At 41.5% G+C, this 12,436-nt stretch overlaps 1 protein-coding gene across 5 annotated transcripts in view; it reads left to right on the forward strand.

Annotated features, from left to right (window-relative positions):
- mbtps1 (membrane-bound transcription factor peptidase, site 1) overlaps positions 1-12,436 on the forward strand; it is a 160,434-nt gene that overhangs the window by 44,635 nt on the left and 103,363 nt on the right. For 4 of the 5 annotated variants that reach the window (XM_041191447.1, XM_041191449.1, XM_041191448.1 and 1 more), the window contains exon 4: positions 10,628-10,831. In XM_041191447.1, the coding sequence (XP_041047381.1) occupies positions 10,628-10,831 (204 nt within the window). The remainder of the gene's footprint in view (positions 1-10,627; positions 10,832-12,436) is intronic. The other variant, XM_041191450.1, reaches the window with a different exon arrangement.

Here is a 12,436-nt window from a genome sequence, read left to right on the forward strand (position 1 = left end):
GTTAACAAAGGCGGTCAAGGAAAGTGCCCAGTCAAAAACTAAGGTGTATAAAGTGGTGAAAACTAGTGGTATGCCGGAGGATTGGGAATTTGTAAGGGACCAGCAGCGGATGACTAAAAAGCTAATAAAAAGGGAGAAAATTGATTATGAAAGTAAATTGGCAAGAAGTATAAAACAAACAGCAAGAGCTTCTACGGGCATATAAAAAGAAAGAGACTGACTAAAGTGAACGTAACATAAGAACTAGGAGCAAGAGTAGGCAATTCAGTCCCTCGAGCCTGCCCCGCCATTCAACACGATCATGGCTGACCTCATTTTGGCCTCAACTCCAATTTCCCACTCTCTCCCCATAACCTTTCAACCTGTTACTAATTAAAAACCTATCTCCTCCTTAAATTTATTTAGCGACCCGGCATCCACTGCACTCTGACTGAGGTAGTGAATTCCATGACCCTATGAGAAAAGTAATTCCTCCTCATCTCTGATCCCCCTTAGCCTAAAACTACGGCCTCTCGTTCTAGAATGCCCCACAAGGGGAAACATCTGCTCCATGTCTACTTTGTCTATCCTCTTTAGCATCTTATATACCCCAATTAGATCTCCTCTCATCCTTCTAAACTCTAGTGAGTATAGGCCTAAACTGCTCAATCTCTCCTCATAAAACAAGGCCCGCATCTCTGGAATCAATCCAGTGAACCTCCTCTGAACTGCCTCCAATGCAACTACATCCTTCCTGAAGTAAGGGGACCAAAACTGTGCACAGTACTCCAGGTGTGGTCTCACCAATGCCTTGTACAGTTGCAACAACATTTCCCTGTTTTTATACTCCATTCCTTTAGCAGTAAATGCCAAAATTCCATTTGCCTTCCCTATTACCTACTGTACCTGCATACTGGCTTTCAGTGATTCATGCATGAGGACATCTAGATTCCTCTGCATTGAAGAATTCTGAAGTTTCTCTCCATTTAAATAAGTCACGATTTTATTCACACGAACAAAATGGATAAGCTCACGCTTATCCAGGTTAAACTCCATCTGCCAAATTTTGGCCCATTCACCTAACCTATCCACATCTATTTGTAAATTTCTCATTCCTTCATTGTAACTTACTTTCCCACCTATTTTGTGAGCGTGGGTCCCTTGGGGGATGCAACTGGAGAATTGATAACAGGGAAATGGCAGATAATTTAAACCAATATTTTGCATCGGTCTTCATGGTGGAGGACACTATAAACATTCCAAAGGTAACAGATAAGCAAGGAGCTAATGGGAGGAAAGATCTTGTAACAGTCTCTATGATGTGGGACAAAGTATTTGACAAAATAATGGGACTAAAGTTGCCAGGGCCTGATGGCCTGCATCCATGGGTTTTAAAGAAACTGGCTGCAGAGATAGTGGAGGCATTGGTCGAAGTATTCCAGAACTCACTGGATTCTGGGAGGGCCCCAGCAGATTGGAAAACTGCTAATGTGATGTTCTGTTCGAGAAGGGAGGAAGACAAAAAGCAGTAAAACTATAGGCCCGTCAGCCTAACATATGTCATTGGAAAAATGCTAGATTCCATTATTAAGGAAGAAATAGCAGGACATTTAGAAAAGCTTAACACAATCAATCAGAGTCAACATGGTTTTGTGAAAGGGAAATCATATTGTACAAATTTGCTAGAGGTCTTTGAGAATATAACAAGCAGATTTGATAAAAGGGAATCGATTGATGTAGTCTATTTGGATTTCCATAAAGCATTCGATTAGGTGCCACATAAAAGGACACAAGATAGGAGCTCATGGTATTCTGGGTATTGTATTAGGATGGATTGAGGATTGGTTAACACACAGAAGACAGATTCTGGATTAATGGGTCTTTTTCAGGTTGGAAAGACGTAACTAGTGGAATGTCACAATGTTTAATCCTAGGGCCTCAATTATTTACCATCTATATTGAGCTTGTTATGGACAAAGAAATCAACAAGTTACAAAAAAATGTTTTGGATTGGGGGAGAGTGAATTTTAGTAAAATAAGGCAGGATCTGGCCAAGGTAGACTGGGAGCAGTTACTTGTGGGGAAATCTACAGAGGAACAGTGGGAGGTGTTCAAAAAGGAAATGGGGAGGGTACAAGCTCAACATGTTCCCTCTAGGGTGACAGGCAAGGAGTAAGAAGCCCAGAGAACCATGGACGACCAGAGATATTCAGGTTACGATGAGAAGGGAAAGAGAGGCTTTTAGCAGGTACAAGGGAAGCAAATCAGCAGAGGTGTTAGTGGAGTACAGACAGTGCAGGGTGGAGTTAAAGAAAGCAATTAGGAGAGCAAAGAGGGGATATGAGAAAGCTCTTGCTGGTAAAAGTAGGGAAAATCCCAATATATTCTGTAAGTATATCAATGGGAAGAGGATAACCAGGGAAAGAGTAGGGCCCATAAGGGACCAAGGGGGCAATCTATGGGTAGAGCCAGAGGACATCGCTAGAGTGTTGAATGAATACTTCACATCCGTCTTCACCCAAGAGAGTGGGGATGGAGGTATCAAACTCGGGGAGAGAGACTGTGAGGTTCTTAAGCAAATTGATATAGGGATTGACAAGGTATTGGAGGTGTTGGCAGGCTTAAAAGTGGACAAATCTCCAAGTCCGGATGATTTGTGTCCCAGACAGCTGAGGGAGGCAAGGGAGGAGATCGCAGGGGCTCTGACCCAAATTTTTAACTCCTCTCTGGCCACCGGGGAAGTGCCAGAGGACTGGAAAACAGCTAATGTGGTTCTGCTATTTAAGAAGGGTTGTAGAGATAAGCCAGGGAACTACAGGCCAGTGAGTCTCACGTCAGTGGTAGGGAAACTATTGGAGAAAATTCTGAAGGAAAGTATCTATCTCCACTAGGAGAGGCAAGGTTTGATCAGGGATAGTCAGCATGGCTGTCAGAGGGAGGTCATGCCTAACAAATTTGATTGACTTTTTTGAGGGGGTGACCAGGTGTGTAGGTGAGGGTAGTGTAGTTGGTATAGTTTATATGGATTTCAGCAAAGCCTTTGACAAGCTCCCACATGAGAGACTTATAAAGAAGGCAAATGCATATGGGATACAGGGTAATTTGATAAGGTGGATTGAAAATTGGCTTAGTTGTAGGAAACAGAGGGTGATGACAAAATGTTGCTTTAGTGACTAGAAGCCATTATCCAGTGGCGTACCACAGGGGTCTGTGCTGCATCCCCTATTATTTGTCATTTATATAAACGATATAGATGACTATGTGGGGGGTAGGATTAGTAAGTTTGTGGATGACACAAAGATTGGCCAGGTGGTTAACAGTGAGGTTGAGTATCTTGGGCTACAGGAAGATATAGACGGGATGGTCAAATGGGCAGATAAGTGGCAGATGGAATTTAACCCTGAAAAGTGTGAGGTGATACACTTTCGAAGGAGTAATTTGACAAAGAAGTATTCAATGAACGGCAAGGCACTAGGAAGCTCTGAGGAACAAAGGGACCTTGGCGTATGTGTCCATAGATCTCTGAAGGCAGAGGGGCATATTAGTGGGGTGGTGAAAAAGGCATATAGCGCACTTGTCTTTATCAATCGAGGCATAGATTACAAAAGTAGGGAGGTTATGTTGGAGTTGTATAGAACCTTAGTGAGGCCACAGCTGGAGTACTGTGTGCAGTTCTGGTCGCCACATTATAGGAAGGATGTGATTGCACTGGAGGGGGTGCAGAGGAGATTCACCAGGATGTTGCCTGGGATGAAACGTTTAAGTTATGAAGAGAGGTTGGATAGACTTGGGTTGTTTTTGTTGGAGCAGAGAAGACTGAGGGGTGACCTGATCGAGGTGTACAAGATTATGAGGGGCATGGACAGGGTGGATAGGGAGCAGCTGTTCCCCTTAGTTGAAGGGTCAGTCACAATGGGGCATAAGTTCAAGGTGAGGGGCAGGAGGTTTAGGGGGATGTGAGGAAAAACATTTTTACCCAGAGGGTGGTGACGGTCTGGAATGCACTGCCTGGGAGGGTTGTGGAGGTGGGTTGCCTCACATCCTTTAAAAAGTACCCGGTTGAGCACTTGGCACACCATAACATTCAAGGCTATGGGCCAAGTGCTGGTAAATGGGATTAGGTAGGTAGGTCAGGTGTTTCTCAAGTGTCGGTGCAGACTCGATGGGCCGAAGGGCCTCTTCTGCACTGTGATTCTGTGATGACTTGGAGGAGGGGGCAGAGTGCAATATATCCAAATTTGCTGATGAGACAAATAGGTGGGAGGGCATGTTATGATGAGGACATAAGGAATCTACAAGAGGATATGGGTTGAGTGAGTGTTGCAAAAACTTGGCAGATGGAGTTTAATGTAGGAAAGTGTGAGGTCATGCACTTTGGTAGGAAGAATCAAAAGGCAGACTCTTATTTAAATGGAGAGAGAGGTCCAGCAAGTAATTAAGAAGGCAAATGCAATTTTGGCCTGTATTGCTAGGGGTTTGGAGTTTAAAAATAGGTACGTCTTGTTACAACTGTACAGGGTGTTGGTGAGGCCGCACCTAGAGTACTGTGTACAGTTTTTGTCCCTGTGTTTAAGAAAGGATATACTGGCATTGGAGGCAGTTCAAAAGAGATTCACTAGGCTGATTCCTGGGATGAAGGGGTTGACTTATCAAGAATGGCTAAACAGGTTAGACCTTTATTCATTAGAGTTTAGAAGAATGAGGGGTGATCTTATTGAAACATACAAGATTCTGAGGGAGCTTCACAAGGTAGATTTTGAGAAAATGTTCCCACTTGTGGGAGAATCTTGAACTACGGGACATAGTTACAGAATAAGGGGACATTCATTTAAAACTGAGATGCGAAGGAATTTCTTCTCGTGAGGGTAGTTAATGTCTGGAATTCTCTATCCCAGAGAGTTGTGGAGGCTAGATTGCTGAAAGTATTTAAAGAGGAGGTAGATATATTTTTGAAATATCAGGGAGTTGAGGGCTATGAGGAACTGGCATGAAAGAGGAGTTGAGGCCTGGGGCAGGCTTGAGGGGCCGAATGGCCTACTCCTGTTCTTATTTCTTATATTCTTATGTAATTTCATGGCCAAGCATATTTCTCGCTCAATCGGTAACTAGCTGGGTGAGTAACCCTGGTTCAATGAGAAGCGTCAGATGTCCTGCCAAGAGTAAAAACAGCACCTGTCATGCTTTTGAATGAGCTGTTGATCCATTGAGCATACAATGCGGCGAAGAGCAGTGGATTGGGAAGCTTACAAAGACCAACAGAGCACAACTAAAAAAGAAATGAGGGAGAAGACTAAATATGAGGGTAAACTAGCCAGTAATATAAAAGAAGATTGCAAGAGTTTTTTTTCGATATATAAAGGGTAAGAGAGAGGCAAAAGTGGACATTGGGCCGCTGGAAAATGACGCTGGAGAAGTAGTAGTGGGGAGCAAAGAAATGGCGGAGGAACTGAATAAGTACTTTGCGTCAGTCTTCATGGTGGAAGACACAAGTAACATCCCCAAAGTTCAAGAGAGTCGGGGGGTGGAGGTGAGTATGGTGGCCATTACCAAGGAGAAGGTGCTAGGAAAACTGAAAGGTCTGAAGGCAGATAAATTACCTGGACCAGATGGATTACACCCCAGAGTTCTGAAGGAGATAGCTGAAGAGATAGTGGAGGCGTTATTGGTGATCTTTCAGGAATCACTGGAGTCAGGGAGGGTCCCAGAGGACTGAAAAATCGCTAATGTAACCCCCCTGTTTAAGAATGGAGTGAGGCAAAAGACGGGAAATTACAGGCCGATTAGCCTGACCTCAGTCGTTGGTAAGATTTTAGAGTCCATTATTAAGGATGAGATTTCAGAATACTTGGAAGTGCATGGTAAAATCGGGCAAAGTCAGCATGGTTTCATCAAGGGGAGGTCATGTCTGACAAATCCTTGAGGAGGTAACGAGTAGGTGAGCCAATGGATGTTATCTACTTGGACTTCCAGAAGGCCTTTGACAAGGTGCCGCACAGGAGGCTGCTCAGTCAGATAAGAGCCCATGGTGTTAGAGGCAAGAAACTAGCATGGATAGAAGACTGGCTATCTGGCAGGAAGCAGAGAGTGGGGATAAGGGGGTCCTTTTCAGGATGGTGGCCGGTGACTAGTGGAGTTCTGCATGGGTCAGTGTTGGGACCACAACTTTTCACTTTATACATTAATGATCTAGATGAAGGAACTGAGGGCATCCTGGCTAAGTTTGCAGATGATACAAAGATAGGTGGAGGGACAGGTAGTATTGAGGAGGTGGGGAGGCTGCAGAAGGATTTGGACAGGTTAGGAGAATGGGCAAAGAAGTGGCAGATGGAATACAATGTGGGTAAGTGTGAGGACATGCAATTTGGTAGGAAAAATAGAGGCATAAACTATTTTCTAAATGGGGAGAGAATTCAGAAATCTGGACTGCAAAGGGACTTGGGAGTCCTAGTCCAGGATTCTCTTAAGGTTAACTTGCAGGTTGAGTCGGTAGTTAGGAAGGCAATTGCAATGGCGTTTATTTCGAGAGGACTAGAACATAAAAGCAGGGATGTGCTGCTGAGCCTTTATAAGGCACTGGTCAGACCACATTTAGAATATTATGAGCAATTTTGGGCCCCATATCTCAGGAAGGATATTCTGGTCCTGAAGAGCGTCCAGAGGAGCTTCACGAGAATGATCCCAGGAATGAAAGGCTTAACATATGAGGAATGTTTGAGGACTCTGGGTCTATACTCGATGGAGTTTAGAAGGATGAGGGGGGGATCTTATTGAAATTTACAGAATACTGAAAGGCCTGGATGGAGTGGACATGGGGAAGATGTTTCCATTAGTAGGATAGACTAGGACCTGAGGGCACAACCTCAGAGTAAAGGGAAGAGCTTTTAGAACAGAGATGAGGAGAAACTTCTTTAGCCAGAGAGTGGCGAATCTATGGAATTCATTGCCACAGAAGGCTGTGGAGGCCAGGTCATTGAGTGTATTTAAGACCGAGATAGATAGGTTCTTGATTGGTAAGGGGATCAAAGGTTACGGGGAGAAGGTGGGAGAATGGGGTTGAGAAACTTATCAGCCATGATTGAATGGCGGAGCAGACTTGATGGGCCGAATGGCCTAATTTCTGCTCCTCTGTCTTAAATATCTTAAATAAATATCTTAAATTGAAGCTGCTGCACAAAGCTAAACTGCAAAAGCAGTAGGCCATAGATGATGTTGAGTAGTCCACAAAGAAACTGATCAGAGGAAAACTCTGAAATACTATTGCATCCAACCAAGAGTGAGAAACCAGATAGCTAACACTTTTATCACCTGAACACGTAGCTGTAAATGCTATCTGGACACAATTCAATAGACAAATTTTATATTTTTACGTTCAGTGAAGGGAACACATTTACCAATATCACAGCAATTTCAAGTGAATGTTAATTGTTTAGAGCTTGCAGTTAGTCAGGTAACACAAGTTAATGGAGAGCTTTCTGCAGTTTCCAGATATGTTATGCTGCAGATATGAAGGTCAGAAGATCCAAGCCCCCAATCAGTCAGTGTTTTTTGGGACCTGGCCAAAATTCAAAAACTGATGGACTATTCATGAGAATTGAACAAAGGAGCATAATAATGCATAATACATAACCTATTACAATACTAATTATTTGATTTGAGGAGCACTCCATACACAAGTATTCTAAATATATAAATATTAGCTAGATTTTTAAAACAACAAATTAGATCTCTTTAACTGAAAGGTGCCATCAAGTGTATTTTGGAGCAATATTTAATTGACAAGTGAATTAGAATTGAAACTAAAAAATCCTTTCCTTTTGTATTCCAGTCCCCTGAGTTAAATGATGACTAATGTTCCAGGTAGTCTCGCTCATTGCTTTTTGTACTTGTCTGTTATTTTGAAACCATACATTTCAGGTAGGCTTGAAGATCAGTTCTGCAATTGCAAACAAAAGTTGGCCACAGGGTGGGAACCCAAATTTCCCAGACTGTAACTTGGTTTCTGGGTTCAGCTGCTGCATAACCAACTTGATTACAGCCAGGGATGCAATTGTAAAACAAGTTGAAAGATTCCAACTGCAATAGCAAGGAGAACTGTGGACTACACCTTAGTTGGCAAAAGGTAACTTACCAAAGCAAGTGGTGTTCTAGTTAGAAGCACAACAGTAAAATAATACAGATGCTGGTAACATTCAGCAGGTGGGCAGCAGCTTAGAACAAGAAACTGTTAACATTTCAGGTCAGTGATCTTTCATTGGAACTGGAGGAAGTTAGGATTGACAGTTTATCAGCAAGTACTGAGCTAGCAAAGAACAAGGAAGAATGGCATGGAGAGCAGGAGTGGTTTAAGTGACAAAAGGGATGATGCAGCCATGTAGTCTTGCATTGCATTGGAATCTGCATGTAAGCATTTCCATTGGGAATTCCAATGTTAAAATTCATGTCTGTATGTTGCCAGTAATACCAAAAAAGTGGCATTATAATGGGAATTCTGCCATAGCATTTCAGTGTAGCACTATAGCACATAATTTGCCATCAGCAGTTCATCCCAGATTCCAATCCGTGGGATTGCAATCCCAATGAGATTTTGAGCGTTGTCTCCTTAGGCTAGATACAGTGTGTTAAGCCTTTTTGCAGGGAGTTTCTACAAAGCTCAGCTCCAAAGGTAGATGATGTGACTCTTAATCTCAGGGTTGTCATTTTTGTATTGGGTAGTTTATTTTGACAGTAAGGAAAAATTATTGATTTTTACTAAAAAAATCCTTAAACTAAATATTACAATCAGTTCTACACATTGCAAGTTGAGAATCTAATTTACTGAATTTTTTCTGATTATTTATCTTCACCATTCAACTGAATTATAAGAAGCATGTTTTACAGAGGGAACAGTTTCTAAATGATGGGTGGACTAAATGCACTAACTTGCAATTGCTTGAGGACTGCACACACTTAAATGGATACCTTGAATTTTATTGTTAGTCTGTTGTCAAGTCAGCTTGTTTGTTTTAATGCTGTTGCCTGACTCTCTTACACTGAACTGAGCATGTGCAAGAAGTGCTCCCCTCATGTTGCAGCACAGATAAACAGCTGGGTGTGAAATTGGATCTGAAAGTAGTGCCTTAAACTTGGGCAATTACAAAAGTTTGAAGACTGAGTTGGTTAAAGTGGACTTGGAAAATAAAAGGTAAGACTTGTAGATAAGCTGTGATAGACATTTTTAAGGAGATATTTCATAGCTCTCAACAAAGGTATATTCCATTGTGAAAGAAATACTATATGAGAAGGATGTAACATCCGTAGCTAACTAAGAGAGTTAACAATGGTATCAAATTGAACGAATATGTATATCATGTTGTGAAGGTTAGTGGTAGATCAGAAGGTTGGGAAAAATTTAGAAACCAGCAAAGGAAAACTATAATGAAAGACAAAATAGATTGCAAGTAAACCAGCAAGAAACATAAAACAGTCAGTAAGTGTTCTACAAGTGTATAAAAAGACAAGTAAATATTGATTCCTTGATGGATGTGTGTGGAATTAATAATGGGGAAACAAGGAAATGCCAGAGACTTTAAAAGACACAAAAGCATCCCAATAATAATAGTAGAAAATCAGGGAGCAAAAGAGGAGGAACTTAGAACAATCACTAACACTCGAGGTGAAAAAGTACTCGGCAAACTAATAGGACTAAAGGCTGACAAGTTCCCTGAATCTTATGGCCTGCATCATAGAGTCTTAAGTGTCTGCAGAGATAATGAATGAATGAATTATAATCTCACAAAATTCCCTAGATTCTGTAAAGGTCCCAGCCACAAATGTGAGATCAGTTCAAGAAAGGAGGGAGACCGAAAACAGGAAACCATAGGCCAGTTAACCTAACGTCTGTCATAGGGAAAATGCTGGAATACATTATTAAGGAAGTAGTAGCAGAGCATTTAGAAAATTATAATACAACATGGATTTATGAAAGGGATATCATTTTTGACATTTATTAGAGTTCTTTGAGGATGTGATGAGTAGGGTGGAAAGAAAGGGCATTTGATTTCCAAAAGGCCTTTGATAAGGTGCCATAGAAGGATCTACTGCACAAGATAAGAGCTCATGCTGTTGGGGTGCAGAGGGCCAGGATAAATGGATCATATTCAGTTGGGAGAACTGTAACTAGTGAGATGCCACAGCCGTGCTGGGGCCTCAGCTGTTTACAATCTATATTAAGGACTTGGATGAAGGACAAGGGTTTTATAGCCAAATTTGCTGACGATACAAAGAAAGGTGGGAAAGCAAATTGTGACAATGATATCCTCTCCAAAGGGATATGTGTATATATACATATATGTATATATACATATATATATATATATATATATATATAGGTTAAGTGAGTGGGTAAATATTTGGTAGATGGAGTATAATGGATGAGAGTTGCGGGTTTGGGAAGTTTTGCTGTTGGACTGTGATTGAAAGCTGTCACATTTTTGAATTTTATCAGTTCTCCCCCCAGCCCCCCTCCTACCTTTTGCTTTAAAACACAATTAAGTCAGCCTATTTCAAATGTCTTCTGTGGGAAGTAAGTTTTTTTCCAACAGTGCAAGTCAAGACAGTCACACTTTTGTGTTCCATGTCGTATTAGACTTAAATGTATTTTTTGTTGCAGCAGACTCGGCTGCACCATGCAATGATAGTCGATGGACGCAGAAGTGGCAGTCTTCAAGACCTCTGAGGAGAACCAGCCTCTCCCTGGGCTCTGGATTCTGGCATGCTACAGGCAGGCATTCAAGCAGACGTCTGTTGAGGGCTATCCCCCGGCAGGTAGCTCAGACCCTGCAGGCAGATGTATTGTGGCAGATGGGGCATACAGGTATGTATGGGACTCCAGATGGTAATGTTATGTAACTGGACAAACGATCTTTGATTTTGTGTAATTGAAAAGAGCTGAAAGGAAGCATCCATTGTTCTTTTTTGACTGTTTCTATGGTGTTCAAAATTGGACATACTCTAGTACATTTGGCTTTCCAGAACAATTCTAGATAACAGCTATAAATTAGAAATCATTTTAAAGGTGATGCTCGTGTTTCCCACAGGACTCTTGCAGTGTTAATCACGCCCCCCTCCCCCGCCCCAAAGTGAAAACGGTTTGTAAGAGCAATGTGCTGAGGATGCTGGAAAACATTTTTTTTCATTTTGTGGATGGCCCAAGACATTTTTTTCAAAGAAACTGGTTTGTATGCCTGTTCTTTGGAATACACAATAAATTTTCTCTCAATCTTAATCAGTGTTTAGCAAAAAATACGTTTTTCTTGTATAGCTTTATGAAGGGAACGCAGTAGCTTACTAGCTGGGATTTTGTAATGTTTTTGTTTGCTCCATATGTCAAAAAGACAAATAATTTTCAAAGCTTTCAGTGAACTTTAAATTGCCGCATATGCTGTGGAACCAGCTTAACCTATATCTCTTATTATGCTAAATAATCTAAGTTTACATCTTAGTAGCTGTCACCTAATTTTACATCCAAAATCAAGAGTTTTAATATTGGATCATATGCTCTTCAGTGCACTTGAAAACGTGAGATCTCTCATTCCAACTTTTGCCTCTCATGGGCAGCTTGTAGTCACATGCAGTTAAATTTCCGCTGTCTCCTTTGGTAGCTACATAAGAGGTTGGCTGAAGATATGTGAAGTTCTTGAACATACTTGCTGAGTTATCTCTTGAAGTCAAGAACCATCCTCACTTAGAATTTGACTATCGTTTTTAATACTCTGCTCCCATTTCACTACAATTTTGCTTGGCAGGTTATTCGAGATATTTACCACCCTTTGCAACAAGTTCCTTTTGGTTTTCTGTTTGGGCTATATTCAAACAATTTGACGCCTTATGGCTAGCATTTGTTTGTAGTATCACACCTCTACCATTCCTGGATCACAAAGTACCATAAAACTCAAGTTGCTCAAATTTTTGCACCAGTTTCTTTCATTGACATGTTGCTTTTCAGTCTACTGATGATATGCGTTTAAACTTAATTCTCCAAAACATTGCATTTGACCACAAGCCTATCTATTTTACCTTGGAAATCCCTTGAAAAATTTCTTTTGCACAGGTTTGTCCTTTTCTTTAGGGCCTAGCACTGGAGTTCTACTAGGTTTTCAGCGTTGCTAATGTTTACCTCTCTTCCTAGCAATGAACCATAAGTTATGCTTGCAGACACTTGCCTCTTTATGCAGGAATCTTGCAATTTTCCAGTTACAACCTGAACTGCAATGCCTGTTGATTCTAGTCCCCCTACTACTTGCAGCTTCCTGGCCTCTGAACCTGTGCAGACCTACACCACATTTCAGCCGGATGAGAATGTCCATGGCCACCACATGAAGTTACACTTCTAATGTAGAAAATGTTCCAAGGTTCTTTCCAGCAATAATGAATATGGTTATGCTGCATGCAGTTGTGTAAGGATGCTTGGAGAATGTTA

This window comes from Carcharodon carcharias, chromosome 7 (genome assembly GCF_017639515.1).
Source record: "Carcharodon carcharias isolate sCarCar2 chromosome 7, sCarCar2.pri, whole genome shotgun sequence".
NCBI classification, from domain to species: domain Eukaryota; kingdom Metazoa; phylum Chordata; class Chondrichthyes; order Lamniformes; family Lamnidae; genus Carcharodon; species Carcharodon carcharias.